At 49.4% G+C, this 24,825-nt stretch overlaps 1 protein-coding gene across 2 annotated transcripts; it reads right to left on the minus strand.

Annotated features, from left to right (window-relative positions):
- Window positions 1-24,730, minus strand: LOC118502915 (origin recognition complex subunit 2). 2 transcript variants are annotated; one of them, XM_036035653.1, is made up of 4 exons: window positions 24,497-24,730; window positions 2,217-2,313; window positions 1,575-2,150; window positions 1-1,514 (listed from the first exon to the last, which is right to left on the minus strand). In XM_036035653.1, the coding sequence occupies exons 3-4, from the start codon at window positions 2,119-2,121 to the stop codon at window positions 157-159; spliced, it is 1,905 nt and encodes a 634-aa protein (XP_035891546.1). In that variant the 5' UTR covers window positions 2,122-2,150; window positions 2,217-2,313; window positions 24,497-24,730; the 3' UTR covers window positions 1-156. The 2 variants fall into 2 exon arrangements, with proteins under 2 accessions (XP_035891546.1, XP_035891538.1); XM_036035645.1 differs by lacking the exons at window positions 2,217-2,313; window positions 24,497-24,730 and having other exon boundaries at window positions 24-1,514; window positions 1,575-2,171.
- Window positions 24,731-24,825: the final 95 nt, after the last annotated feature.

Raw genomic sequence — 24,825 nt, forward strand, 5'->3', positions numbered from 1 at the left:
TTTGTTGAGTCTACCGAATGTTATTAAATTTGTAGAAAATGTTTGTTTTATTACACTGATAGAAATAAATTGATGAGCACTGGGTTTGGATAAAAACAAAGAAACACAATGAATGAGCGTGTAGGAAATCTAGATACTAAAAACAGGCAATACCTTCTACAACTTCATCGCCGTTTCATCGACGAACTTCTTCAGCAAACCGTGCTCGATTGGAATCGTTAGGTATTCCGACCCGTCCAACGAGCGCTTGATCCGCAGCAGCTTATGATCGGTAAACTCGGTCAGCTGAGCCCTCAGCGCAATATCGCTGCTAACGTAGAACGCTTCCCGGCAGGACCAGTACAGATCCTTAAACTGCATCCCGGCATAGTTCGGGTTGGTGGGTCCACTGTTGGCTAGCTGATACTTCACGATCACCATAAAGATGCCTCGGGCGTTGGCCGTAAGCGACGCGTACACGCTGCTCATCGACGATAGGGCCAACGCACCACCGCCCTGCACCAGCAGGGAGTTCTCGAACGCCGTCTCGACGCTGTACGGCAGCATGGTGGTGACGTCCCACCAGCAAAAGTTGTACAGCCCGAGCTTCGAGGCGTCCCAGAGCAGCGGAGCATTGATGTGATCGACGGTGGCGATAAGGTGCAGGTTCGGGATGCTAGCCAGCCGGCTTAACGTGGACTGCATGCGCCCGTTCCGCATTGCCGCACCGTCGAGATTGTGCACGAGCAGAAATATGTGCAGGTCCGGTTGTAGCGACAGCTCGAGCTCGATCTCATCGATCGTTTCATGGTGGACGGCCGTTTGCAGCTGCAGATCGAGCAAATCGTTTGCCACCGCGTCCAGCACATCCTTCACGGTCAGTGCCGGGAAGAATCCGTTGATTACTACGGCTGGCCGGTCAGCCAACACCCTATGGTGAAACGATTGCAGCAGCGAACGTTTCGAACCAAGTCCGTACAGTAGCACGCTAAAGCCTTCGTTCAGCAGAAACAGCCAACGCTCAAAGTGCTGTTCGTGATCGGTTAGCATCTCCTGTATGGCGGCGGCATGTTCGCTGGAAGCATTGGTTTCCTGCAGCAACCGGTGCAATACATCCGGCGCTAGTCGAGGCGTACCGAGCCGGTCGAGCGTGTGGTCCGACGTGACGGTTTTGGTGTTGCTGTACGCCGAGAAGTAGTTGTCGCTTTCGACGAAGTACTGCTCGTTGGCAGTGGTTCTGGTCGCTTTGGTTCGCGTGGTGCGTGTTCTGGCTGGCGTTTGGCTTCCGCTGGTGGATGGTTGTGGCTTGACCGGAACCGGAACCTTCGGCGTTAGTGGCACAGCATTACGCCCAGCAGAAGGGAAGCGTCCCTTTGCCGAATGCTCATCACTGGAAGAGTCGGTAGCCGCATCCTCCTCTTCCTCCTCCTCATCCTCGCTCGCTTCCGAATTATCCTCCTCATCGGATGGTTCGAAATCGCTCTCACTGGCGGAGAAATCTTCCCTTAAAGAAGCTTGCAGTGCTTTCGACAAATCTGACAGAGATAATCTCGATTATTCAAGGCACGAAACTAATGAGGAGCAAGCTGCTTTACCTTTCTTGTTCTGCTTGCGCAAATGCATCGGCGTCTTCGGAACCGGATTGAAGCATCCGGGCGAGCGTGGCGTACGGGTAGCGCTGCATGCTTGGGCCAGTGCGCTCATCGATCCTCGTTTCTTGGGCGTCTGGAAACCGTAGAGACCGGTCCCGGGCACATCCTTCTGCGCTTCGAACAACGTTGTTGCCGCAACCTTATTGTTCAGCATCTCCAAACTGTCCTCATGGTCCCCGTTCTCGTCACCCGTCGATGATGGGATTGAATCATCCTCGCTGTCGGTCGAACTAACCGCTCTAACCTCACGCCGCTTCGGTGTCCTTTCGCTCGTCACGTAGTCCTTCGAGTAGCGCACATTCGGAGACGTAATTCGCAACGATCGACGCACACTGGTACTGCCGGAAACTGCTTGCTTGTGTTTTGATTCATTATCCACTCCCGACGAGACCGTTTCATCAACCGAACTGTCCGTATCTTCACTCACCGACACCTGCTCCGGTGCGTGGTTTTTCTTCACGCTTTTCTTCGCCGCATTGGTGCTGCTCATCGTGTGAAATATTAAAAGCTGCTGTTGTGCTGTAAGATCGTACATGCGCTGTGGTAAATAAATAGTTGGATAAAAATTGCGACAACCGTACTTACCGATGTTTTATTTACGTTTTGCCGCCTTTTGGCGCGTTCTACGGCGAAGGATTGTGTCAAAATATGTCTACAGATAATGCCATATGTTTAGGATTAGCTGAAAAAGTACAATAACAACTGTTAAAGATTTAAATGATTTAAGCAGCCCGTAAGTGGGTTTAAGAGAAATTAAAAAGCCATAAAATACTATTATTTTCCTGGAAATAAACATGAGAAAACAATTTTTTTCTTAAAATCATATTTTTATATACCTCAGTGTATTGTAATAACCTTGGTTGTGACAGCTGAGCAAATCAAACCGTAGCGTTGCAACTACCAATTGCCAACAATTAAGGCAGCGCTCTGACAATCTTCCAACAAAGACATCAGACACAAACAACCATCGCTTCATCGGACAACTTCGAGCATGGCTTTGAACTAATAAGTTTGTTTTTGCCTGACTTTTCCTGATACCGTATCAAAATGTATTGAGATAAGGTGCTAATAAAGCACTATTGACAGATTGAAACAGAAAAAAGATTTTTATCCGTATGACCACCAGAGGAAGAAGAAGATCCATATGACGTTACTTGATCGAACTTCAACAGCTGTTTTTTTATTATTTTTTCATTATTTTCACATTATAAAACCACTTTTCAAACATTAGCTGAAGGTTTGTGCATTCGATTATGTCTAAAACCCCGCCTAGTTTCATCGAAAGTTTGCTAAAATAACTTCATGTACGTCGGTAAACCTATCGAACTTGTCTTGTTTGATGCTTATTATGCCGCTGCCAGAGCACAGCCTAAGCATTTTACCTGAGTATTCGGGTTTGAATTATTGGTTTAAAGTAAACTGAATTAATTAAATTATGTTTAGCCAGAATGAAATTGATAGTGAATTTATAATTTCCAAGATTTTCCAACTAAATTTCCATGCCAAACACGGAAGGATTGAAATACGAGTTGCGCTACTGCTCACAAGGTGGCGCTAACGCCTCCGATGACACCAATCCTTTTTCGGTGTAACGCATGTCGTAACGCATCTGTTACAAGTTTAGCTTAGAAGTTTCACTTAATAGCTTTAAAAGATTGCAACCTTCTTTGTAACTTAGATTAAGATGTAGTCATAGCTTGCAATAAGCAATGTTGACTTCTAGATAAATTCCCCACAGTGTCATGGCCTCGTAATTCGAGGTCGAACCAGCACGATCACGAAGTAGCACGGAGAGACCCAAGAAGCTGGATCCCTGAGTCATATCGTGACCAGACCTATAGCTAGAGTTTGACTGGGTTGTCCTACGCTAAGGGCGCCAGCCGACGAAGGCGCTAAAGAAAGAAGTTGGCAACAAAATCGCTTGGTTATTGCAAAGGGTGCACACATCATCGATCATACCTCAGCAGGGCCACGAGTCGACCTCTATCTAGATCGTTTCCCCGTATGCAGTAGTGCACCATACAGCTAATGGTAAACTAAGTCAAGGAAAACTCTTTAGGTTGTAGATCTCAAGAAGAAATTCTATATCAAAAAGCTATCAGTTTTAGTAACCTGAACCAATGTTTTGCCAAGAGAATTGTGAAGACGCTTCAGAAAGCTTCATCCTTCATTTTATTCTAAAAGTTCAGATATTGGAATTGATGTCAGGAACAAAACTGTCCTTGAGCTTCAAGAACCAACTGGCTGACATTTGGCATTCTCAAAGCAATGAAACATTCCAATGTCTCAGTAACGACATGCGTTTAGCGTCACTTCCGCCCTGAGCGTCATCAGCATCATCTACCCAACACCTTAATGCGTAAAAGTCCGAGGTGTGACGGGATCTTGATACGCTTCATTTCAGCGATGGTGTTTGTCATCCCCGCTTTGGCCTTCTTCGCCACGTTCGCCAATCAGCAAACCCGAGCCTTATGATCGATCTGCTTCAAAAGCCTTCCCCGTACGGAGCCCGACTGAATGGAACCAGCAATGGGTGGTCAGCATCACGCAGCCATCACAGAGCCCCGCGGGATAATCTATCATCGTGGTGTGTATATGCACCACGTGCTGCACCATACCGCACCATTGAGTTCGGATCGGCGTTGGTGAGAAGGAAATCACGCAAGCTGTCAAGAACCTGGTACGCAGAACTTTGTGGGCTCAGAGATCAGCAGGGTCACGGGTGAAGAACGTGCGTGCCCGGCACACCATTTTGCTGCTACTACCCCACGCAGTGTTGGACGCCAGCGATGAAGACGAACCTCGCGAAAAAGGCCGCGCGAAATCTAGCCACAGCGAGCGCGCCAAATATGTGCCTGTGGGTGATGACCAGCCACACAACCGGGGCGCGGATCTGACACATCCACTGCCGACATTCCATTCCGGTAGGAATCGGTCGGGCTCGGGAAGGTCCACGGGCCGGTGGTATCAGATATTTCGAGATGTGTTCTGTTCTGTTTCACAAATTTATTTTTCGGACGATCCTGCTTTCTTGGGATCGTTCCCGATACGCAACATCTACGGACAGGGTGGAGCTTTCTTAGGTTCGTTCTTTATATCCCTTCTCTGCCTGCTGCTTTTTTTTGGCATTTCTCGGTAAACAGGGCGAAAAAAAAATACCCCGAATGGAATGGAAGGAATTGAATGTTCGAGAATCGATACCAAACGAGTGAGGATATGTATGTTGAACAAGCGAAGAACAGAGGCCGCCATGTTCGCACTTCAAACATTCAAACATTATTTCAACGAGAAGATGTTTCTTAGCCTCCTAAAATATCAGGATATTGCAACTGACCGCCAAAACATCAGTGGAATTGCGATTATTATTGTGCCAGAGTTAACTCCCAGAGTCCGGTATTCGGACGCCCCATCTCTCTCAATTTCTCTGAAGAATGGACGGACGTGGACAATGATTGGGGTGGCTATGATTTGCCTGTGTGAGACTTACTTAAGGTTCAAAGTCATTCTGGTCGGTTTCCCGTTGCATGGCGGACAGAATCCAATCGGCCACAACACCACAATTACCAACTCATCGATTCGGTCTCCGGATGTACAACGGTTTTTTGTACCTCCGGCTCAGTATTCTCCTGACCATTCCACATGGTATTGACACAACAATGTTCAAGAGCTAGTTTCCGCTTCCAAACAATGACGAAGAAAGTTGAAGATGGAAAGGGAACAAAACGTCTAGCAAACGTGAGTCGGAGCGAGAGGGCATGATCTAACGCCACACTGTCTGGCCGGTGAAGAACTGTTCCCGCAGCATCGCAGACACTGTGGTCCGATGGATGGTCCGATGGTCCGTCGTGCCGATGACAGTGAGTGGCCCGTTTCCAACGAGATTACCGGTACGAGCGCAGCAGCAATTTCGGAGAAACGTAATAAAATCATAACAATTATAAAACGCTTTATTCCCGGAGCCGCTGTCAGCTCCGGACACCACCACGGTAGGGCTCCTCGCACCCGGTGTGCGGGCTCACACACCCGCCGGGATGAGAGGTGTGAAATGTACATTTCATTTCTTCGCCTCTCCCGTTCCCCCCTCCCCCTCTTATCCACAAGAGCGGGAGGAAATATATAATAACCCTGCTGCATGATGTCTCGGGAGTCGGAGTTGCGCCGAAACCGAACCGGGGGTTCCCGACCCGCGTTGCCTGCTGGGTTTCGCACTGGACAGTTCTTGGTCTACCCTTCGGTTACGGTTACGGTTTGGATTAATCATTCATCTTCGGACGCTGTGTGTGTGTGTGTGTGTGCGAGAAAGACCCCCCGTCGGCAAACAATCGTCATCGTCGATCTTTTCTTTACACCGGCGGCATCGGCGCAAACGGCTGAGACGAGAAGCAAGACACCTTCTCGGACGAGCAAAACGACCCGAGCAAGATAGAGGATAGAGAACAGAAATACGAAGACGAACAAAGCTTATCGAACCGGAGACGTCCGCAATCTCGCCACACTAAGATTCCCTAAAGGCAGGGCCAGCCAAGAATTTCCGCACCGTCACCCTTGGTACCCTCGGTACCAACGGGCTGAGCTTGAAGCTGAAGCTGAAGCCTGCGGAGGTACGGATGGACGAATTCCGACGAATTCCGATGAATTCCTTTCTGTGCTCGGACGGGCCTATAATGCATATCGGAGGGAGCGGACTCTGCACATAAATTCGGTACATCCGGCCAAGACACACACACACACGCGCGGAGGTAATGGGAGAGGCACGTCCGCCGAGAACCTTCCAGCACCTCCTGATCGGAATGCGGAGCCGTATGGTCTTATTGTTCGGTCATGTCTGCACCGTGCGAAGAGATGGACCAGTGGATGCCCTTGATTTAAATGATTAAATATTTGTTCGCAGCTTCAGGGTTTCTGGCTGTGGGCTCGTACAAAAGGATGCTCACTGTATTCCGATAGCTTGGGCTATTGCTTCACCAATGTTTGTCATCTGCAAGAACAACTAGAAACTTTCACTTTCTAAAGCTGTTTACCCCTGCAAGTCTTGCATATTCTAGATGGTGCAGAGATCCCGACAGGATTGCTGCAACTTCCATCAGTAAGAACCTTTCATTGCATTCTACCAGAGCGTAACCAGAGCGCGTTACCTGAAGAAGGTGATGCGCTTCACCGTAATGTGTTCTAATGCTCGCAATAACGTGACGGATTATCCATTTAATCTAGTCATGGGTGCAGGGGTATAGAATTAAGACCATTTTGAAATATGGTCCACATGATTCACACCAATCGTTCCCTTTATACAGACCGCAGAACCGAACCCGACCCAACTCTCTCCTTTGCTCTCACTCTATATATGAAAGGCGGTTGCTGCTGTTCGCAGTAGCGCTGGAAGCGATTCTGGCCTTGGTATGTACGGGGACCTTGAGGTATGTGGGAGAGACCTGACAAACGCACAGGAACGGAAACGAAATTCCAAGAACGGAGAGCAGCGAAAAAAAAAACCGACCAGGCAGCACACACTCACAGAAACTCCAAAACCCCCATGGCATAGTTGTGAGAGGCTCTGCGATCCAGTTAAGCCGCGTGCTGAGCTGTGTCGGGTTTTCGGAAAACACCCTCACACACACACACACACAGAGGCGGCGCACAAAACGGTTCCACGCCACGCACCAGCGTCCGAAGGTCGAATCATGGTACACGGGAAGAATGCGGCGCAAAAGGGTCAGATCAGGAGAGATAGTGGCAAGGCGGCCTGTGCACCGTTGGGGTGTGTTGTAGGTCGGGGCCTGTATGGGCTTTCTTTGTGCCGGTGATGCACAAAGACGCGAGTGAGAGAGCCGGAGACGGTAAGAAACAAGAATGAAAGGAACATGCCGAGAAAAAAAAAGGCTTCAAACTCCGAATCGTTAGAACTCACCTGAATTGTAGGCGTCGGAATAGGGCTGCAGGGCTTGACGGGCTTGTGCGCGCCTGATGAATGGAGTGCAGATGGGTCTGCCGGTTCTGCGGGGGATGGCGCTGTCCTGGTGCGGTCGGCAAGCACAGGCTCAGGACATCAACTTAAGCTGCACCGCTCTTCCGAGATCTCCCCCCCCCCAACCCGTGCTGGAACAACCAATAACAATGGTTCTTCTTCTGCATACCACTGCTCGGACACGGACTCGGGGACCAGTGGAAGAGATCTCTCCGAATTCCGAACGTTCGCTTCCTTCGCTGGCCCGCAAGCGATGACGCTGACCGGGCGCGACTGGCCATCAGCAGTAGCACAGCACATAACGCGAAGCGAAGAAATTCTATACCGCCGAAAGGTGTTGGGGCTTTTGGTACGTTGGTGCGCTTTTCGCACTTTTTCGTCGGCGACCGGGCGCTTTCTTAACCGTGGCGTGGCGTTCTTATTTGCTGTGTGCGGTGTGCCGAGAAACAAGAACCGTGGCGAAGATGCCTTGGTGATGTTAAATAGAATATCGCGTATGTGTGTGTGTGTGTTCACAAGCAAACTAACAAGTCACGCAGCAACAAAGAGTAGACCACGCCGACCAACGTAATCATACGAGCTGGGGTTCGGGAGGGCACACGACACAGAGGAGGGGGGAGTTAGAGGCTCATCATCTGTGCCCGGTGCCAGTGGAGGCTGCGTACCGAGCTCGACACCTAGCCGTACCCAATTAAGCTGTTGGACGTAAATGACAGTTCTTCACCGATCATTATGCCCGCGCTTGTTTCGGACTCGTGACTCTGGCCTGCCACAGACTGCCACAGGCGGGTAGTGCAGTTTCGACCCGTGCGGTCTCTGGGAGCCTTACAAAAAAAACCCCTTCTTGGCGTTGCAGAAGTGCGACAGACTCACGACGCCGTACAATGATCGTGCTCGTGTTTGATTGGTGGTAGTTTTAGGGAAGTTGACAAACAAACCGTCCGTTGACGCAAATGCTCGATCGGGATGCAGCGATGAAGTTGTTCCCGGGGGTTTGGACGACTTCGGGCCTTCAAACACACACACACTCCACAGAAGAAAAAACACACCGCCCAGACGTACAAACAGTGCATAATGAGGTGTACGTGTGTGCAGCCGCCTACGCGGGTAATGGGCTTGACCAGTTAATATAAAATGCCGGCCAGCGCACCATTATTGGAAAAGTCAACTACCGCCTGGTTGTCTCGGCGATCTTGTGGGGTCTTGTGGCGGGTGTTTATTCCAGCGGATCCAACCGACCGCCAAATGGATGGCCATCGTTTCTTGTCGTCATCTGCCAGAGGAGGAAGAAGAACAAGCAGAAGATAACACAACAACAGCAATTCCTTTTCGGAGCCCAAGCAGTAAAGCCTCCGCAGGTTCCTCAATCGCTTCCTTACCTTTCCTATAGGTCCCGCAGTAGTAGCAGCCCCGAAAATGGACATCGGTGGTCCGTTTCGGCTTCTTCTCGCGTCCTCTACGCTGTTTGAACCTCTGAACCGCTTCAGAGCTCAGCCCCCAGTTGGTGGATCTCGTCTGCTCCGCAGAGTATAGAGTCTTGTCGGCAATCCTCATTATTGGTGGTTTTAGCCCTCTTTGTTTCAGTAGCTTCTACAGCAGCGTCGTGTGTTGCGGCACACGGTTCCGACACACTTCCGAAGAAGTGTGACTACTTGGCCGAAGCCTGGTTGCACCCCTCATCGCTCCCCCCCCCCCCCCCCCCCAAAAACCCGGAATACAGGTGGGTTGGACCGATCGTTTAATGAAAGGAAGCGAGAATCCCATTACCCCTAATCAGGCTTCGTTCACCGCGTGCGTACGGCAAAGGAGATTAAGCAGGTAAGATTGATGATTTAAATACCTTCCTCCTGTTTTGTTTGCTTCTCCGCGCAGCTCGCTCGTTCGAGGTTCGTGTGTTGGTTTTAAACACTACTGTGTTGGGATGTTGGGTTATGGTTCTAAAATTAGAAGCTGCAGAGTAGTGACAGCGGCGGCAGAGTGCTAGCACGAACGTGTGTGTTACAGATACCCACAAGGTCGGCTGTGGTTGAGGTACGGGGCGAGATTAAGCGATGGTTATCTGTTAATATCTTGCGTACCAAAACAGAGATGCGAAGCAGAACATGGACACACACAAAAAAAAACCTCCAGATACACTCAGGCACATAGGGTCCTGCGTTCCTCAGGAAAATGTATCCACTGCGAGCCCTCGCTGGAAGTCAGCCGAATGTGAGCAAGGGCCATCCGAAATTAAAAGCAAACGTATGTTCTTGAAAGGTAGCTCTAGAATGGTGGGCTAAGCAAGAAAGCTTGAAGCACTGCGGCAACCATGGACGGATGGACCCGAAAGGATTAAGCAGCAATAAAATCAGGAATTTCAACGCAATAAAGGACTCCAACACCTACCGGAGCTGAGAGGTATGTGTGGCAAAAAAAAATACAACAAGAACCGAGGGATAGCATGCAGTCCCACAACCCAAACAGAAACCCTTATTTGAATTGGCATCAAGTGAATACATAAATAAATAAATATATAAATAAATTAATAAATAAACAACGGTGCGCACATGCCCGGGGTTACGATGGGCATTTATGAGACCCCGTCGGTTCCAGCAGCTCGGACGTGTCTCGTTCGTGCCACGATCCTGGTTATCCTGGGGATAATGCAACGATCAATTATTTACAATTAGGCTCCGCCAGTTGCGAGTGGCAGTCCCGAGGGTTAGAAAACCGGAGTGGAGATAATCAAGTCACGAAGCTCCCGATCCCGACAGCTCCCAACAGATAACCCGCGTATGCGCGATCGCGCAACGGCCGTCGTCCGGGACCGATCTTAACGATTGCGTTTCGTTGGATCGTTTCATTCGCCCAGGCCTCCTCTTGTAGGCTTCTTTCGTCCGTTTCGTCGTTTCCTCGCAACCTCAGCGACGGCAATATTTAGGGACCACCCTTGAAGGTGTCAAACCACGCGGTCCGCGTTCGCGAGGGTGTCTGCCGGGCGGGGATCCTTCACCACACGTCCGTGGCGGTTGAAATCTGAAGCTTCAGGGGTTTTGGGGCGCCAACCAGAGGGCGTGCAACTGTCAAACAGGAAAGAAGAAAAAAAAACACTCCGAAACGTGAGAGGTAAATTTTATCGTCCTCACCTGATCGTTATCAGTGCCGGAGAAGGCGTCGGAAATTTATTACACTGTGAAACACCGGTGCGCCGATCGGTTTTGGGCTGTCGGCCGAAACAGGAAGAAACCCGTCCGGTTCCGAGCCTACGTTGTGCGTTCCGACCAGTCGGTGGACGCTAAATAAATAACGCCGCCAGCTTTTGGGAAAAACGTACCCTGCCCAACACTCGCGTCCAACCCACAGCGGCGGTGCGACACACAATGTGGCTCACGATGCGCGGCATCATCACCGTTTCAATCTTTCGGGGTGGCTTTTGAATTCTTCGTTTTCTTGTTCCTGTTGGGGATTTCTTTCCCCCTCTTGATGTCCACGCATCGTCCACAACTTCTTTACGTTCGTTCGTGGTGAATAAATGACACTTCGTTTCCGTAGGGTGAATGATTGTGAGGAGTGAACGTGCCAGCAGCCGACACCTTGAACACCACTGCCCAATCTGATCCAGAAACGGCGATTGCAAATACACGTACGGATGTGAAGCTCCAGTGCGGCGAACGGTCTCTAGGGATGCCCATCCAAAAGCGGGCCAGCACAAATTCTACAGACTCTAAGATTTCCAAGTTGCGCCTTATTAACAACAGCGCATTATCTCAATCAACCATTAACTTCCTCCGAGCGAGCGCGTTCTGGAACCGTTCGGCTCAATTTCGGTTCGGTCCCAACCCAGTTCTTCGGTCGGGGCGGCTTTGACGTTCCGGAAATTGGAGAGATTTCAATGTCGGGTGCGCGCATCAATGCGCACACCTCGAGAGGTGCGCCTTCCAAGCTGAAACTCAATGCTGCGTATCGTATCGGATGTCTGCGCCCGAGGGAACACGCAAACACTAAAGTGCGGCTATTCCTAACCAATCTGTCATCACCCCCTTCACCCACAATCGTCCCGCGCTTGCCGTCCTCAGGGTCCCGAACCTCCGAGGAATCGGAACGGCGGCAAACAGGGCGGAATTAGATACATCCTCACCTCCAGACCTGCTGCTGCACCCGATCTGTGGTACCCTGCTTATCGTGGGAAGTGCGTACAGTGGTCTAATCACCATCAAACCCGGTTGTCGGGGTTTCTGATACGGATGTACCATCCAGTGTACTCGCGCTCGGTTGCAGTGTGAAACACAGTGTGAAGTACCGGTCGGCACCTGTAGATCCGATCCTGTAGAGCTGAAGAGAGAACCCTGCAAGCACCTTTGCCCCGTGTTGTAGGGCTTCCCAAAAAGCAGGACCAATCCACCGGTGCGAGTGAGTTTTCGTTGATGATACCGGTGCGCGGCGTTACTCTGTGATCTAAAGTTCGGACAATCGATTTCCCACTGCGTCTGCGGCTTTGGTGAGGCCATCATAGCGGGTGATAATAAGAGGATGCGTCTCGAAGTTTTCCACCCGTACCGGCCCCGGTACCAGTGGCTGTGGACAAACAAGCACACCGTGAAGTGTGCACCGTGCACAGAAACACGCACGAGTGTAAGCGACGAGCGGACCAGGCAAACCCTTGTCCGTGTGGCTTAAAGTACGGTCCAAAGTGTTGGCAGGGCGTGCTGGCAGGCAACAGTCGATCGATGATAGGCGGTACGGTTCGAGACACGAAACCGCAAACAAACAGCGGTTATCTAATCGTTCGGTAATTGGACAACTAACCAATACCCCTCGCAACCCTCCCCAACCCTCCTGCTCAGGGAAGGTGAGGTTCCACGGAACAAAGGGAAAGAAGTTGTCACATTTGCTAGAATAATCTGTCAAGCCGTAGGTATCGATGCAATCGTCGAGCGATAGTTTGCTTGCTTCGTGTCGTGTTCTGTTTGCCCGGACAAACACACACATACACACACACACACACACACACACACACACACAGACACATAAACTTCCTGTAAGTCATTACCTAAGAGCGCGTGTTGATTTTGCTTCAGCTCGTTACGGCATCCCATCCTGTCCGATATTAGCTGCCTACCCAAGTGCAAAGGGAAACATAAATCTAGCCGCACCGATCCCAGCCATTTTGTCTAGCTGTCTCGAGCGCTAGTGCTAGAATTTTGGGACCTGCAGGTCCGCGCCTTAAAGTCTGCTTGATCTTCTAGTATATGAACACTTCCGGCCGGTTATTAGAGAGATGATCATTAATCTTGTGCACACCCGGAGGTTGTCAGATTTTCGCCGCCCAGCATTCGGAGTCCTTGCGTCCGCACCCACGTCGGCAATATACGTGCAGGCAGGTCAGAAAAGGATATGGTTCGGGTGTGAGCTGCTTCATGTTCCACGCCAGGAACCTAAGATAATGACGTACCCAAGCTAATACGATCGCAGACTCACGTTTCAGGACGTGCCTTCCCAGGACGTGCAATCTGAACCTTGTGAGCTGTGTACACTACCGCACACTCATTGATGGGCGTTTGCCAAACGTGACATGGATCTGCAATCCCTGTTTTGCTTTCCTTTCGGAATGTTTGTCGTTTTGTCAGACGATCGTGTGTATTTTTTAACGATGTTTTCTTTTTTAATTGCAAGTCACACACACACACACATACACAAACCAGCTAGAAGCTGTCGCAGGTTGCGTTCTAGCCTTGAGTAAAGGACCGAAAGTAGCACCGATACGGTCAAATAGAAGGGAAACCTTCGGAGTAATAATAATATTTGTAGAGCTACACATCCTTCAAACAGAAAGTACAGGGTGAGGAAGGTGGGCCTAATCCACTCTCCGTGCCCGTGTCGGATCCCGGGGTCGTCCGGAGCAGGTCAGGTCAATGCAGCAAGACACATTATTACCCGCCGCACTGTTTGCCCAGCCCTAGCGAAAGCAAAGTTGAATTGTTAGGTTGCTTACTTCCTTCCTTCGCTGGAAGCAAAGCGCAGGAAGAAGAATGAATCGGTATGTCTTGAAGTTACAGTGCGACATTGGCCGATGTACGTGCGGAACCCCCTGCAAGGTAGCAACTGTACCAATTTTCGGTTGTTTTCTGGTGAATAATGCTCCCGGTGTGAAGAGTCCCAGCGATTCATTGATGTTGGTGGTCGAACACTACCAGGAATAGCGGGTGCAGATGAGCGAAAGGAAAACGGTGGGCGCTCGAAGCTTCCATTCAAGGATGCACGGTACGGGGCAGGGCTAATCCCGACAACCCATCTGACGAACACTCGACACCTGGGCACAGATGATAGGGACAGTGTTGAAGCACAAACCCCCGGTCAGGAACCAGTCTACCTGAGCTGCCGATCAGTCGAGCCTTCAATCAATTGTTCTACCGCGTTCACACACCATTCAACTTCGAATGCGAAATGTTAATGGAGGGAGATGTCTCGTCTCGGGACGATACTCTCCCACGGGCGCCATCTGACGGACAACTACGGGATTAGGTACGGGTTTGATTGAAACATAACGCTTCGCTGATAATAACCAGATTTGAAAGTGTCCCAAAAAAGGGAGGCGACGAATGTAACATGAAACAACGCCACTACAACTCACGATCGCCCATGCTTAGCTGAGCACCTTCTCTTTGTATGTTCTTGGTCGTATAACTCGACACCAATCCGTCTGTGCTTTACCTACTCAGCGTATGCAGCGTACCGGAGTTGTCGGCACTTCATCTTCACGCCCTAAAACCCTGTCACCTCGCTCGGTGCAGATGTAAGGCCGCCGGACAGAGTTCCACTTGAAATCTTGCCTAATTTATCGCTTCCCTACAGCATTCCAGATTCGTTTCAATTTGCCGTAAGAAATGTGAGCTAGACCACATTTGCCGAGAGAGTTCAGAGGAAAACGCCGAGAGTACTCTGTATGGGTTTTTGTTTTTCTTTCTGAGGAACCAGACATGACCCAAAACTCTACCAAGAATGTCTGTTACACAGCTACACAAAACCAGAACACCCAGCTTCCATTGGTCAGGAAACGTTGGAGTGTCATGTCCGCAGTGCCTGTCATCGTAACGATTCGATTCAAATACCTCACCGAACTCACTTTTCACGGGAACATCGTTTTTTTTTTTTTGGTACTTCGGTTGCGCAAATAAAACGTAAATAGACGTTAAATGACAAACTTTTAGGCGGACATGATTGCAAATGCTCTGTTTTGATTGCCTTGCCTTTTCTTTTTTTGACGTAATCTGATGTTCTCGTGATGTTTTTTGCTTTTTACAGTGCAAGAAGAACCAAAAAGCGCATCATTCCAACCACGTCCGGCACATACAGTAGGGGATCAATGCACCGCGCCGGACAAAGGCGTTTACTGAACGTCCCGGGATCGTTAAAACGTATATATATATAAGAGTGACACTTTTTAATGATATTAGCAAAAACGGTACTTCTGGCGTCGTGAGCGGCCAACATTGGCCATGGTGATAGGTGCATGCAAAGTAATCGCCGTTCACGTCCTCTTCGTGCCATAGTTGAGGGACGATTGTGGGACGAAGTAACGTTTTACAAAATGCATATATAAATGGATGTAACGTTCGCAACTACCAGCTAGCTGGTGGAACTGTTGGACATCGTCCGGTTATTGCATTGCTAGCCATTAATGTGCACAGTACGTGCTATAAAGTTGGCAAAAATATTACCGCCCGATACGAATTGAGACGCCATCTTGTTGGGGGTATACTACTCTAAACGGCGGTAGGATGTTGAGGTTATGTCTTTGATACAGCCATACCCTTCAGCTTCTTAATTCACCCAAGCCATTGTAGCTGTCCTCTCTTAACTCTTTAACAGTTTCCCACTCGCAGGATAAGAGTATGCCTCACTGGCGTAGATCGCCGCAGTCTGACGCGCTGCAGTATATTTGGCAACTTTGGCAGCCGCGTTTAAGCGCCCCGGTTTTACACACGCGGAGATCGTCGTATCGTAAATAAAAATATTTGCCATAATCTTTATGGTATTTATCGTGTGCGGGGCATGAAAAGGAAAACAACCGGGCCCCCGCCCGACATTAGAATTCGCCTTTCGCCGATGCACCCGGGTGCCGCACCCGGGTGCGAACTGTTGCGGTCTTGATGAAGATAGGATACCATTTTATGATCTTCATTACTATTTAATTTATAGCTATTTAACGACCGTACACATGCGTTTGCACTCAATCATCCCGCAATTAGTTTACGAGATAAAGACCGGCTTAGCAGCGTAAGGGGACCAACCGAGCCGAACCCCTACCGAACGCCATCTCGCCTCACCCGCACGCACCCATGCGCTTCCTGCCATCATCAAACGGTGGGCCATTAAATGAAGAAATAAAGCAAAGGAAAATCCAGCGAAACGATCGTGATGCTGTTGCCTGCTGTAAGCTGCTCAGCCTCGGGTTTTAACACATTATACGCATACACGCCGTACGCCGCGAATCGAATCGAATCCGGACGAATAAAAATCACCATTGGATGTCTACTACCGTACCGTTTCGGCTGGTGGGACCACGGTGGCGTAGAGCAAAATCGAAGCGAGTGGAGGGGGGAGGCGTGTGGGAGTAAAAAATTCAATTTATTTCGGGTTGGATGGGTCTGCCTATACTGATTCGGCTGACAGACCCTGAGGAGGAAGCAGGGGTCGGATAGCAAAACATGGAGAAGACATTATGAAGCAACACAAAATCCTGACCGGAGCACGCGCCCGAGCTCACTTGCCTCGCTCTCGGTGTCAGACTTAATAAAGGGGTATTATTGTCATAAATGGGGTTCTTATTATACAGAACAGATCGAACCATAATTATAGCAAATGCTAAACTGCCACTGCCGAATATGTGAAGCGATCGAGGTTGATCGTCTAGAACAGGGATCGGCACACTTTTCGAAATTAGGGATCTGCTAGACAGTAAAACAACAGACTGGAGCTGAGGAGCTTGGATTTTTAATCTTCGCAAATTATAGCCCAGAAGAAGTGGGATTAAAGGCTCAATATGTGCATTTTTGAAGGGGAGATCTCATTTTTTAACTTTGTCCATGACAGATAGGTAAGATTGTATACCTAGTGGACATACCAAGCGACTGGCATTAGTGTCTCAAATTTAAGGCTTGATTCATCAGGGAATTTCAAACTCTGATGCTTGAGGAACGAGATCTTCTGATCTAGTCATAGCCCTACCAATATTTTATTCCGTGCCAGACTTTGGCGATCCCTGGTCCTCGAATGAGAATGTGATCCTGGTAGCGCCCAGAAGGGAAGTGTCGGTATAATTCAAAGCTAAGCGTTACTACACGTGAAATGACACAACAGCAAGATGGACGATAGCCAAAGACAAAAGAAAGATTCGAGACTGAGCAACAAACACCACCTATACGTTCATTGAAGAGCGTTAAATGGTGACTCAGCTACGTTATAAATCAAGCTCATCAGGGGTGCACTGATCTTATCCATTAATTACAGTTGACGATCCAGTTGATCCTTGGTCATTGCCTTCGGCAAGATTTTATGTGCTATAAATGTTTGCACCGGCAACTGGGAGAAGCTTGCTGACTAGTCTAGCTACTCTGCATGCAAACCAATAAAAAAGCTATAAAACCAAACCCCCAGTTCAAGAGGAGTTGTTGAATGGTGGCGGGTGAACTAATCTGCGCGAATAAAAACCAATAAAAGTGCACATCTGATGCATCCAATTATGCAAAACTGTCCAGCGTGTAAAAGCGCAAACAATAAATGTCCCTCCACTTTTTATGGCATCGTTAGGTGGCAGTAAAAGCTGTCACGGTTGATTTGCATCCAGCACTAAACCGAGGTCCAAACCAACCAGACACTAGGTGCCTTGGTAGCAACATTGTTGCAATGTGTTGCACTGTTTTGTGATTTAAATTTTGACAGATGCTACTTACGCTGTCCGTTCGGACGAATGAGCAGCTAGTATCTGACGTATGCCACGAACACTTCGAACCAATATCGACTGGAATTGATCCTTGATTTCTCTTTCCGAGTGAGTTTGCCTTTCCACTTTCTTCCCATCGATTCACTTCCCGCCAGTCGATTGCTCTGCCCCACATTGCCGAAACGTGTCGTGTTTCACATCCGTTTAACATGCACAATTTCGCATACCGCTTCCTTCCCATTCATGGCGATAGTGATCGGTTCCGCGCATCATCAATCCCGCTCCGCTCGACTCGCTTCCTCTTGCGATGTTTTGTTTTGGCTGGCTTTCTTATTTCTGGGACCGTGCGCCCCGGCTGGGAACCCTTCGGACGATCGATCGGCAATTCCAAACAAAACAAAACAAAAACTCTCCCCCCCGCGGCAAATAAATAAATAAGTAAACGAGTCCAACAAACGATCGATTTGAATTTTAAATCCCCATCACCGAATGGGGCGCGAGAGTTTCTATCCAATTCCGGTGATCCATGTACGGCCTCAAGTCTTGATCAATGCTCTGGGAAGGTCTCGGTCTTTTATGCGTCTCTCGACGGTAGAGCACCGCGTCACAAAGGCTCAAAGTTTCACCGCATGTCACCAGCCGGCTAACTCCTCACAGTAACGCCTTCGCACCACCAAACTGTAGAAAGTGGACGACTTATGGACTAGTGGACGACTCCCGTATGGGGTGGGCCGAACTATAGCGCCTTCGCTTCCGGAGCTTATGCAAAAGTATCGCACTATAAATATAGCGAAAGCCGTTGGCCAGCGCCTGGTCGCCGACGACTTTGTAACATTGTGTTTTCGCACGCCGGCTCGACGCCTCGCCAGTAAAGACTGGCTTCTGCACTGGATGCCGCCAACGCGAGGCGGATGCCGGTGTGGCGCCTGGATGATCGTTTAAGGTCGTTTCGATTGCGAAAAGTACCGTATTATTTACGTTTGTTTACGGTCAGCTAATTTTATGATTTTTGAAATAAAAATTTTCATAATGACTTGCTGGTTGCCGATGCTTGGGACGCCGTAAAACCCGCGGCGACGTGTCCATGGTGAGCGGTTTCGATGCAAACAGCGAACGGATACGGGCGTGAACGTGTTTCGATTGATCAGAAACACAAACTCACACAAAATAAAGGGGGAACCCACAAAAACCGTACCGCTATGAATTCGAAAGAGGCGCGAAAGCAAAGCGGGAGGCAAAAACGATTTTTAAATGGCTGCAAATATCGCTTGGAAGAAGGAGGAAGGCGCGTGAGGAATGGATGGAGAGTAAGGGAAGAATGGACAGTGGAGAGAGGAAGAGGTTGGAGGTGAGACACGAGCGACGAGAATCGAAAATTTCAAACGGCTCCGGATTAACGGCGAGCAGAGATCTTGAGCGCCTTCATGAGTCCTAAGCGCGACCTCGACTACGAAACGAAGTCACGGAGGATGTTGTTGATGCTGATGGGAGAATAGCAGGCAACATGGATGAAGACAGAAAACCCGCTCTGGCTAGCAGCGCAGCGTTAGAAGTGAAATGGAAAGCAAAAAGTCGGCGCCATTTTTCGCCAAACAAAACTGTGTCCAGGGTTCCAGTAGCCACTATTTCACCTCAACACTAATCGTACTGATGCAGGCGCGCGTGATGGGTCAGGTTTGGTAAGCTTCTTGTTACCGCTTTTTTTTCTCCCACGTCGATCGCTTTTATTTGCTTTCGGTGTGAAAACCCCCGGCGACAACATCAGCACGGGGCCAAGCGAAGAACACAACACCACAACGCCGGCAACTTAAGTGACACACAATCCGTCCGTCCGGCTTGACAGTGTACGGATGCGGTGTGCGCTATTGCGAATGTTGGCGAGAGATTCTTGTGGCGGCTCTGGGTTGGTTCATTCTGCCCGCTCCGGCCTCGGCTGACTTGCGATGCGACACCGTCGGTAACGGTGTGGGAAAAGTCGGACCAGCCGTTATTTTAAGAACTCCTGCAACTTCATGGAAGTTATGCGAAAAAGGTGTGCGGCTTACATACGAAATCTATAAATTCCCCGCACGCAACCGTCATTAGTCGTCTTTGTTGACGCGCTCTTACAGATGCGATTTCAGTTCGTAGTTGCCGGTTGGACATGGATAGAGGCGCTAGAGTAATGCTTGGCTTGGCTTATGGAGAGTTTTACTGACGAGAATGTTGCATATATCAGTCGGATATTAGACGGAATATCACACGGAAGGGAGCTGCCCCGAACATGAGTTATAGATGGTGACGGTGTGCAGGTATCTACGCACTATCTCCAGGAATTCTAAAACATCTCAGCTTAATATTAATTACTACCGAGTTACGGCCCTGGGATTGCTGAACCTCAAGTCCGACATAGGTGAGAGAGCTCCACCGTAGACGTAGACGAGCGGTCATCCTCCCGTTTGTCGTTATCTTCCACTAGCTAGATAGAGCTGTCAGTCGTGCAAAATCGCCTTTGACAAATGGTACCTCCGCAGTCGTCTAGCATCCCAGTGCGCCACCACACGGCCCCCGCCTGGTGCACGATGAATTGCCCTTTGTCACGCTATCGTGCCGTTCAGGGTGTGACATTCCCGTCCAGTCGTGTCCAGTTTGGCGTTGCTCCATGCCCTGCCTACTGGCACTTTTCACCCCCCGCATCAAAGAATCAGAGATACATCCGAAAGGGACCCGATCTTCCTGTCCCCGTGCGCCAACACTTTATCAGTGGAATACTAATGCGGGGTATAAATTTCGCGGCAAATTAAAGATTAGAACATCGCACGCTCGATTGAATATTCACGAGACACACGACATCCACACGGTTGGGCAGATTCGCGCATGGTTGTGGATGTAGTATCCAGTCGAGGTGCTGCACTATCTTGCGATACTTCACACTTGCGCAGTGCTGTCAAAGGGTGCACAACTATACGGGAGCAAAGATCCTGTCTTCGGTGACATTAGCAGGCGGGAAGGGGCCGATCCAGGTGGAGAGATCGAGATTACTCTTCAGAAATGGGAGACGTGGTGGCTGCTCTATGGACAAGCCTTGGCTGACTGGGTTAGTTCACACGCGAACTACAGGGTTACCGGTGTCCTACAGCCTCTATCAAATCTGCATGTAGAACGACGATTGTTCCTCATTCTGAAAGGTTGGCCCCATAACGTCCTGCGGTACCTGCCGTGGGAGTTGCGGAAGGTGCGGTAGTCTCGGTATGGGAGCATACAGTTCAAGGCAGCCTATCTGCTGCGATCGAGACGAATGTCTCGCACAGATTGGCATGTGCGCACGCCCGTGTCAAAGGGTGCGGAATGCAATGTTAATTGCATTTTTGTTTCCCCTTCGCCATCGCGGTTTATTGGCTTTTCCCTGTCGGCTACGACCTGGGTAAGCACATTCCAGCGCCGGAACAGTGGAAAGGTATCGGTGAACACCCCGGGGTAGAGAGTGAGGACATGCTGTATATATTGGATGCACATACGTGCCTTAATCACCTACTCTCCGCTTTACACTTCCACACACAAACACACCATGAAGGCGCACACGTCGGACAAAGTGATACCGTCGAGCGACAGACAAAGTGTCGGACAAATTACTCCCAGAAATGTGTGCCGATGGTTGCAAGTCTTCTTCTGCGTCTTTTTTTGTTGAGGCAAGACCAGCGTTCTGCTACTGCCAGCGCATATAAACACTGTGCGTGCGTTGAGTGAGCGATCTCAACAAGCCGTCTCTCATTGACACCTACACCTACCCGGGGTGGACTTACTGCTGACATCGCTTCCGCTCCGCTAGAGGGCGCCAGACGCAATTGTACCGAAAATGTAAATCTTCTGCTTCCGATTTGGACAGTTGCCGGTCTATCAACAGATGCCACTTAGTGGTGTTTGTTTATTTGTTGGTACGTACCGGTGTCATCTTCTGCTTTGTTGTATTACCACGCGGGGCCATGTTGCCAGCTGGGCGAGGTGAGATATACAAAAGCTGTGACACTGTGACATCCACAGTCTAGGACTAATGGCAAATGTATGTGAGCGGAACAGCCCGACGCATGTGAATGGCATTTTCGGGATAACGTCAGTAACGATATCCCATCTTCGTTTCCCATTCAGAATCCCCACAGAATGTGCGATCCGATAACGGAGACGCGTTTCCGGGATCTGCGAAGACCTGAGTCCCGATCGCATTTGCCGATAGCAGATTCCATCCACCAGCCGCAGATGGCGAGTGCAAATTGACAGTTCAGGCGCGCGTATAAGGGTCAACCCCCGGGATGCCGGCGGTGTACAGGCAACCGCTCCAAATTCGTCTGCCGCCAGTCCATTTAATCGACGTTCGATGGTCGGCTACCATTCGAGGTGCCGGTCGGACGCAACTAAGTGGAATCGCATGTAGTGCCGTGCACGCACCATAAGTAGCGCCAATTGAGCGCGGCACCGAAATGGCGACCATCTGCTGGGCCTACTACCCTTGCGCCGCCATATTTCGTTCCATTGTGTACCGCCAAGCCACCAAACTCCAACGCGCTCTTGTGCAGACTAGCCAGGCAGGGGCGCAGGATAACGATGGGGCAGAAAAAAAAAACGCTCTCGTACGGTTGCATCTTATTGACGCTTCTTTGGCCAAGCAAAACCGAGCAGTGAGTAAGCATTACCTTGGTAAGAGCGAACGTATGTTCCTGCCAGAAACGGACTGCACTTGAAATTGATTGTTCCGGTATCGGGGCCCAAGTTAAGACATGCTGCTCAGCTGCCGCTAGCCTGGATGCAATCCATTCAGATCGCCAGATACAGCTTCACATCATCCGTGGCTGGCAACGATGATTTTAGCGTCTAATTGCTAATTAGAGCACAGGGCGGTTGTGCTTTGCGTAGGGCAAAGTGAAGCGTGAAGCGCGCGCAAGAAAAGAAATATCACACACCACGCAATTGGCAGCTGACGTAGGTCAGAAATTCTTCACATACCTTAGCTTGGAGTGCTATTTTCGGTACAGCACGTGGAATAGTTTCCCCCGAAAGGGTAACGTCCTATGACGAACTCGTTACAGATTCCAGCAGAGGGCGCCATGTGCTCACCGGAAGCTACCGCACGTCTACATCTTACCGCTTTCGGAAACAATCGTGCCCCAGACGTTCCACCTTTGGAGTGTACACGCCGCCGGTGTTTATATTTATCGAACTCAGACACCCCGATAAAAAACCAGCACAAACTGGCTCGCGGACCGGAGCGGATACGCCAATTTACTGCCAACGGCCGTGACCGGAACGGACCGAAAAACGCCGCCCGGGACCGGGGCAGGATCATTCCCCCGGCTGTACAGCGGGTGCGCGGATTCAAAGTAGTAAATTTTCAGCCAATTACACTGTGGCCCATAAAACGTCATCATCCGATCAACACAGAGACCTCGCTTAAGTTTTGCCAGTTTTACGACCATGCCGCGACATCAGCAACACGCTTTTGCGTGCGTCGGCGAAAGTTGCGCCGAACAGGAAGAAATTGAATGAAATCCAAATCTCTCTACCGGCCGGCAACGGTGTGTCAATGTGCAAACGGTACGCTAATTTTGGGAGTCGTAAAACGGCCAACGAAAGTTCCCATTACGACCAGCGTGAAAATGCATCCCCAGTCAGAGTATTCCACATTTCAAATATCTCCCCAACACAGGCCGATACGTTGCCGTCACACGGGGTTTATGGTCCTGGTGCGAGATCCGCTACGTACAGAATAACAAACTTCGCAAACGGCACGCAGACTTTGAAGACGCCGTTTAATACCCAAATAATAAGGACACATAAAAGATCAGGATTGCATGCACTACCTCTTTGATTGTGTAATGATCAGCCGACGGGACGGGATTGTTTTCGTTTTCGCTGTTGTTGCTGGTGCTGTTGTCGAATGGTAAAACATGATTCGTTTGTTTTTTTTTCGCCTACTCTTTCTTTACTGCTTCACCTCCGACCGCGGTCGCGCATGCTAAAGCGACTGCTTAAGTCATCAACCAAATCTCTATAAATTATCCGAATTGATGTCGGTAGATATACGCAGACTGGTGAGACCTCACAAAGGCGCCAGCATGCACCACGCAAGAATGGCTGGGGTGTTTTTTCTTTCTTTCGTTGCTGTGCGACATATGCCCCTGGGAAACGTGCACGGTTCGAAGTCTTGTTCGGCAATGATGCTTAAAGATCCCGCACTGGAAAGGTATGGAGGACTTTATTGTACGCAGCTGAAGAGAGCCGAATGAAAATTTACTTTCAAGATAAAGTTTATGGGAACACTGTAAGTTGTCCGGGGCATTCCTTGAAGAAATTGTTTGTGCTAATTGTTACCGACGAACCTCTTGCAGTACGCGTGGAAAGAATCATGCACGGCTTAATACTCGGTGACCTACTTATCTTGATTATTATGTAGGGGTCGGAGTGACTCGAGAGGATCATCCAAATAATTGAAGCCTGAATGCTGAATCAAACAGTGAAAATTAAACCAAAGAGACGTAATAGACGATCGACCCATTTTTAAACTGAGTTCACTGAAATCTTGTCTTGGACCAAAGCTCACAGCTTTTCAGAACAGTCAAATCATCCCACTATATGGCTAAATATGCCATATAGCAACTAGACGACTTTGTACAGGAGAATAGTCTTCGGCTATCCTTTTCTGCCAGCGGCGTCGAGATGGAAAAAAATCCCGTGCGGTTGGACTCCCCTTACGCAGGACTGACTCTCCTGCTAGGGGTATAATATATCAAGGCAGCCAGTAATCTTGAGATTGTAGTTGGGTATCCAACTAGTTGCGTTTGAGTTGGGAAGAAAAAGAGGAAGACGTTCCTTTGCATAGTATCCAGGAGATTACATACATCCTGCTGCTCCTGCATCCTGAGTTCAGTTCGACTCATGGTAACTCAGTAACCACAAGCATGGTTGTGTGGTTAGTGTAAAGAACAAGAAGAAGGTTATACTTGTATTTACCTTTTTTTTGCCGTCATCTGCTTAGGACATTGGGAGTCATCCACTAACACCGCACCAAAATTGATTGAGCCACAGTATAGCACAAACTGCACAAACATTGCACGGTCAACATCAAAACACATCCATTCACATTCCAGTCTACACGATTCTTTCGGTAAATTCCAGCTTCCAAAGTGACTCAATAAAGGGGTTTTCCGTGCTGGCGTCACGTAAACATTACACCCACAGAACACACTCTCTCCTTCTCGTTATCACTACTTTTCATTCCATCTCTTTCACTCACACACATGTGATCGAGGTGACAACTGATCTAGATCTTTCCACATGAT

Source organism: Anopheles stephensi, chromosome X, assembly GCF_013141755.1.
Source record: "Anopheles stephensi strain Indian chromosome X, UCI_ANSTEP_V1.0, whole genome shotgun sequence".
NCBI classification, from domain to species: Eukaryota; Metazoa; Arthropoda; class Insecta; order Diptera; family Culicidae; genus Anopheles; species Anopheles stephensi.

Excerpts from the sequence above, each read along its gene's own strand:
- LOC118502915 (XM_036035645.1), bottom strand. The coding sequence starts at position 2,166 with ATGTACGATCTTACAGCACAACAGCAGCTTTTAATATTTCACACGATG. Across the intron at positions 1,515-1,574 it reads GCGCAAGCAGAACAAGAAAG|ATTTGTCGAAAGCACTGCAA; the intron begins GTAAAGCAGCTT and ends TATCTCTGTCAG.